The sequence below is a fragment of the Beauveria bassiana genome, assembly GCF_000280675.1.
Source record: "Beauveria bassiana ARSEF 2860 unplaced genomic scaffold BBA_S00070, whole genome shotgun sequence".
Taxonomy (NCBI): domain Eukaryota; kingdom Fungi; phylum Ascomycota; class Sordariomycetes; order Hypocreales; family Cordycipitaceae; genus Beauveria; species Beauveria bassiana.
This window is the reverse complement of record NW_007930905.1, coordinates 57,944-64,310: the sequence shown is the minus strand read 5'-3', so window position 1 is coordinate 64,310 and position 6,367 is coordinate 57,944. Positions and strand designations below refer to the sequence as shown.

General features: G+C 51.4%; 1 protein-coding gene across 1 annotated transcript; it reads right to left on the bottom strand.

Moving 5' to 3' along the window:
• Positions 1-1,324: 1,324 nt before the first annotated feature.
• On the bottom strand, positions 1,325-2,934 carry BBA_09846 (uncharacterized protein; the record flags this gene model as incomplete). Its single annotated transcript, XM_008604943.1, has 2 exons — positions 1,325-1,388; positions 1,460-2,934. The coding sequence occupies 2 exons, from the start codon at positions 2,932-2,934 to the stop codon at positions 1,325-1,327; spliced, it is 1,539 nt and encodes a 512-aa protein (XP_008603165.1).
• Between the last annotated feature and the right edge of the window lie 3,433 nt (positions 2,935-6,367).

The window sequence follows — 6,367 nt, the reverse complement described above, 5'->3', positions numbered from 1 at the left end:
TAATGGGTGTGTAACGGGTGTGTAATGGGGTGTGCCATGGCGTGTGCCAGTCATGGGGTGCGAAGCAAAAAGTTGCTGCTTGTGCTGAAACTTCTTGACGGATCGCTTGGGAATCAAACAAGTACTGTAACCGGACGGTTTTGAATCGACAGAATAGTTCAGTCGGATGCATCCCGTCACCACTACCGGAAAAGAAGAAAGGTCCAACAGCCTGGAGCGCGCGACGCCTAGCGTGATGGCCTGGAAACACCCACCGACAGACCTTTTTCTGCTGCTACAGCATGCGTCGAATGTTTAAGGATAGAATAGAAGTCCAAGCTATGTACTGTAACTAAGAAATATGAGACCAGTAGCTAAGAAGTCTGAATCGGGTCTCCGGGGTGATTTTATAGCCCCCCGCGAGGCTCCGCTAGCCTGTAGGGTAGCGGAGTAACAGCTAGCAGACCAGCCAACGTAGGGTTACCGAAAGCTGATTTTCGACCTCGCAGACGGACCAACCTGGACAGTACATTCGGCTATAATCCTGCGGTGCGCGTATTCTCTGCTTCAGGTTCTGACCAAGTCTTAAGGCTACAAAGGTGAGAAAGACCGCGCGTGATACAGCTGCGCCGCAACTGACCAGGCTATCAGAGATGCTATTCCTCGACGACCTGGAGAGGCACGGCCAGCTCCAGCCGCTGGCGTCGGTAGTGCTCACATATTCGCATGATATAGCGGGAGAGACTGTATACGAGTGGATAGATCATGAAGATAAATCGTCTGACTGTTGGATGGCGCAGAACGGGCGTATTTATTTGCGCGCCGACATAACGTCGCTTGCTCTAACCGAGTTCTTCGATTCCGAGGTCGTCATATGTCGTGAGCAACAAAGAATTCTTTATATCCGGATAAAGCAATTGAAAGACAAGCACAGCCGGGAAACCAATCAGCTCTGGATCGAAACAAATGGCGTCGCTGCATTGGCGGGAGAAGAACACGTAATTGTTTAGCAGAGTGAAATAAATTAACGAGCCATCTGGCATTTAATGATTCTGCTCTGTGCTCTATACTATCATATGAGGCCGCATAAAGTCTACGGCTTCTCTTCGTTCCAGCCAACTGGGTCTCGATGATCGCGCGGTCGCAATCCTGGCCGCTTCAGATCGATTTAATCACTATTATAGATTTGGGTCATCTTGACCTGCAACTAGAACCGCCCGAAGATCCAGCTCAAAGTTGTTTTTCTTTCATGTTTGACCGTTCGGAAAGACCTTTCGGCGAAGCTCGTATACCCAGGGCATTCGACGGCCTATAATGAATGCTGAATCTGTTATGATAGCCCTAATCATTCGATGTCCGGCAAAACAGTCTGCGATTCCATTGCTCGCCACAAATTGACCATGGTTGGACTGTCCAAGTAAGTCAGCACTGAATAAACAAAAGCTGTGACATAGGGCGCGGCAGTGGAAAATTTACTTACGGTTCAAGTCTAGTGACTTTGCGGCGTTTGTGGAGGCAGAAGTCCGTGAATCGTTGTACAGTCTTCTTGTCGTCAAAAACCACCATTACTACTCTGTTTTCGGGAGCGCTGGACAAGCTCTCCTTTAGAATAATCTTCGCCCTCCACGATTCCTTGCTCACTTCGACTTCTTTCACGTCTTTCCACATGACGTCAAATCGAATGAGACTGGGAGCTACCCATTCTGAAGGACCCTGGCGTTTGACTCGGTACACCAAGCATCCGTTTTCCTCTTCCCAGCTCCAACACTGGCCGAGATGGATAGGGCTCGTGAATTGCGCTGTCTTGATTTGGCCTATTCGCCAGTCTTCCCACACAATAGAGGCGCCACTCTGTGATTCGGCATCTGAATACTCCAGAAGCGGGGGCTGATCTGCCGCTTGAACTTGCCGTGGAGGATCGCCCTCGTCGCGATGATTGGAGGCAACGACGATGCTTTCACCAATTTCGGCCTCATACTGTCGGTCTCGGACCTTGCTAGAGCCTCTCCGGCGCCGTTCGCTGCTTGCAATCTGCCTCGTGTCACCTGATGAAGGGCATGCACCGTTATGAGCTGGCTCAGGCCCATCCATACAGCAAAGGGTGGGAGATTGCACACTTTCGGGTAGAGCGCTGGCTATCTGCGGGGGATCACTTGGGGTATAGTCCTTAACGACCGGTCCAACTAATGTGTTGACTTGTGATAGAAAGGTCGTAAGAACGGCCACCAACTGTGTCTCGTGTGCGTTCTCGGCATCTTGCAGGCCGTTCTCCTCGAGCATCCTCTTCTCGCCAGCATGTCGTATGATGTCATCTCTGATGGCTTTCTTGTTGCTTTCGGCTAGTGCTGGACTGCCATATCGTTGGAAAGAATTTTCGAGGTGTGTCACAATCTTCTCCATCTTTTCTGCGAAGACAGCTGCCGGAGGTTGTACACCATTCATCATGGCGGAGGCATGAATAATCAGGTCTTCTACCTGCCTCAGCACTTGTCGTGCCGGCAACGAGGCTTTGGTTATTGAGTCCGTAGCGGTAGCAATCTCCATCCTCGCTCGCAAATGCTGAGGTGTCGGGGAGCTATTTTCGTTGCGCTGGTTTCCGGAATTTTTTCCTGTTCTGTGATACTTGCGCGAAAGGAGTCTTCCACCGCTCCCGGGCCAGTGTGTTTCTGAAGGTGTGAAACTCTGTTGGCGAGCAGCGCTTAGCGCGTACCGGACCTGACGAGACGACGGTGCACCATTTCCTCTGATGGGACCTCGGCGCGGTTGCTGTTGCCCTGCCGATAAGGTTTTATTTAGCTCTTTTACAAATGCTTCCCAAGGAGGCAAAGGATCACTCGCTTTCACCAACAAGTTCCATGTGGTAACCGCCGCGCCGTTGAGTACTTTATGTACCAACGTGATTTCCACTCCAAATTTCGCAGCGATCTGCTTAGCACGCTCCTTCTCATTGGCCATTGCTAGAGGCACTGGTTGTCTTGACTTGTGATTGATTGGGAAGTATGTGATGTTGAGGTCAGAGAATGACGCCGGCACAGATTCTCATCAGTGTCGTGCTTCTCGCTTTGTTGAGTGAATTGGTTGTTGAATTATTTAGGACACTCTTGTGCTGAGCCTCGAGTTTTAATAGTAGGCGCGAAGCTTAGCACAGAGTCGACTCGCTATACAGTCGCCTGTTAGTGGCTGGCTAAGCCGCGTTTTAGTGCTGCGAGGAGTTTAGGCAGTCTGGTTCTGCGTCGCGCCAAGCCTCGCGCCCGTCCGGTTTGGCGTGATGTACCCTGCCAAAGCGCCTATAGCTTGTAGCATCAGCCGGGCCTGACAAGGTGCCATAATTTTTAAAGGTCCAACATATTTACCTAGTACGGGCGAAATGGGTTCAGAGTTTTTTTTTACCCAGCAAACCCGAAATTGAAGGGCCAACTCATCATACGCTTTCGGCCGGCCGTCTACATTGTAGCATGTGAAAGAGTCTCTTCAATCGGTTTGTTTTCTCTATGGCTTATCTATGAGCGAAGGTAAGAAAATTGGCCGTGCCACGCCACCACAAAACCTACAAGCTTCCACAATGCTACAAGCTGCCAGGGGCTTTTCTGTTTCTTTGACTTCTTGAAAACATGCAGTACTGTACCTAGCCTGGTGTGCCTACAACACGCCCCGGGGTGCCGAGGCGGCCTTAGGCGCCTGGATTGCTTACCAATATGATTGCATTTAATTTGAATATTTTAAATAAAAAATGTGATTGGTTTTTTTTTAAAAAAAAGGAATGAGAGAAAGGAGGGGGGTGCAGTACCTGGCATCTTTAGCAGCGATGAAAAGCAAAAAAGGACTTTCTGGCGCGGTTTCTCTTTTCGCGCCGTATTGCCGACGCCTCCGGACGTACGCCCTCCTCTTCAAACGCCCTCTTCTTCAAACGCCCCCCTCTTCGAACGCCTTCCTCTTCGAACCCCCCTTCTTTGAATACCGGTACACTCCTCTTTAAACGGCCTCGTCTTTAAACGGCCTCGTCTTAAAACGGCCTCGCCTCTAAAAAGCTCTCGTGCTCAAAATTGAACGCCCCCTCTCTGAACCCCCTTATGTGAACCCTCCTACCTGAACCCCCCTCCTTGAACGCCCTTTTTTTAATGTACGGCTGCTTTGCGCTCCCACATTGCTGAATTAACGTCTGTACCTGGCAGACGGTCAAACTTTTTTGTCCCTCCTACGCCTTGAAGAAGTGGGAAGTAATGCCGTCCTGCTTTGTTCTCTGATTTTGTCTGATTTACTTTTTCTTGAGCTACAGTGGCTTTTCCACGCTTTGTCTGCCGAGCGATCCAGCGAACTCCAAGACTTTCGTAGACGCCAACTGTGCACCCCATGGTTACTATGCGCCTACGTGGCTCGTTAGCTGATGGTCGAAGAAGGATTCCTGCTTTGCACACCTACTGCAGCCCTGTACCGCAATTAATGCCCATATTGATCCACCTGTAGCGCGGTTCCTCGCACGTCGGCTGGGCTCCCTGGTGCTAGTCTGTCCACCATGGGCATGATGCTCGACCGGAGTTGCTTGCCCGGAGGCTGCTAGATCCAACGGTTAACAGGCTACCGGTTTGTTCCCCGAGAGTGACAAATACCAATAAGGCTGCAGGGGTCGGAGGAGGATTCGTGCGGGGTTTGTTCGCCTGCCTAATTAGGTTCAATCGACCGCTGAATAGGCCCATGCCGCATGAGATTCCCCTCAAGTGACAGAAGTGTCCGGCCCGACTCGGAAACGGCCCGCCGACCATTCAACATTCCCCGACCTGCATGATTCAGAACGGCAGGGGCTGCAGTTCCACCTCGTATGTTTATCACAAGCCAGCTTTAAGAGTAGTCCTATGACAGCCAGTGAAAAACGGTCGCCAAGCGCCGCTGCACGAGGGGGGACTCCGGGAATTCACGTCTGGGTTTCCGAATCACCGCCAAAAGTACCCCAGATCCACTATGGGCTCGTATCTGCAACGCTGCCTTGGTCAGTTTCGACACATCACATCAAAGTACACAGACAGGCATGGCGGCGCCGATCCTATCACTTGCTCAGCGAGTGGGTAGCCACCCACTAGCGTTGCAAAGCAAAATAGCTCTTATCGCGGCAATGAAAAGGGCTGCAGGAGGAGGCGCGCCTTAGAATAGGTAACAGTCGACAGCCAACCAGCCAACCAGCCAACCAGCTAGCAAGGTGATAGAGTTTTTCGGCAAAGACACGCTTTTTACACTTAGAATACAGTAGTACTTGCTTTTTGTAACTTACATTTCGTCTTCTACTGAAAACCTTGTTTCTTATTCACGCAACTCTCAAATCGCGGCTAAATCATGTCTATAGAGCTGCCAGGGCCGGAAGCTTGTCGAGACTCAAAAAAGAGGCTGCAGAGTGGAGTCACGATGTGCCTTAATTAGTATAAAGTCGAACTCGTCAGACGGCCCAACACCAGCTGGCTGCGGGAAAGCGAAAGCCGCTGTCCGCCCAACTATTGACGCAAGGGTGGAGCAGCTCATGCGCGAAAGCGGGACTTTTCGTACAGATTGCCCATTTTGGAAACGTTTCCCGGAGGTCGTACCGCATATACGCATCGCCAACAATTCACGCGCGGTTGTGTGCGATTGTCTGCTTGGTCAACCACCGAGTTGCAGCCATCCCAAGCACTCCTGTTGTGGCGGCGCCTTCGCTCGCTTACATGGAACTGCAATTTTCCCGTGAGCCCACTTTGATGCAGCAAAGACCCGCTTTGAGTGAGGCCTTTTTCCACTGGTTACCGAGAGTCTGGTAACGAATACTATTGGCTCTCAAGGTCACTAGTGAGGGCACCGACGACGACGGAGTTCCAATTGAAGTGGGCACGTTGCACGACAAGTTCATTACAGCCCGAAGGAGTGTCTGCGGTGATGAAGGGCCACTCGTTCTGCTGTCCTACTGGTGATTAAAAACACACCCTTTAGCAGTGACGGGACTCTGGTCGAGGGCCCAAGACCGTTCGGTGAGGATCCGCACGGCTGAGCGGAATTCGCATCCGTGATGGCCGCAAGCCTTGTCAGAAGGTCAAAAAATCGCTGCCGAAACCCGTATCGTTTGTTCTCATGGTATGGTTCGATCGTTTATGTATACATCGACGAAACGGTGTCAGTTTAAGCCGTGGAGAGGATCGGTGGGCACCGCGGCGAACTCCTATGTATGATGCTAAGGGCGCCATCGGTCTGCGGACCCGCGGGCGCCCGCTGTCACGCGGTAAGTTCCATCGTTGACCATCCCAACAAGCTTAAGCGAGGCTAACATGGAGCTATGCAAAGTTGCCCTCCGGAACCCAGCGTGCAAAACGGTTCAAGGATACTTTTGATCACGCAATGGAGTACCTCGGCCGTAACTTGCCTCTCATGCCTC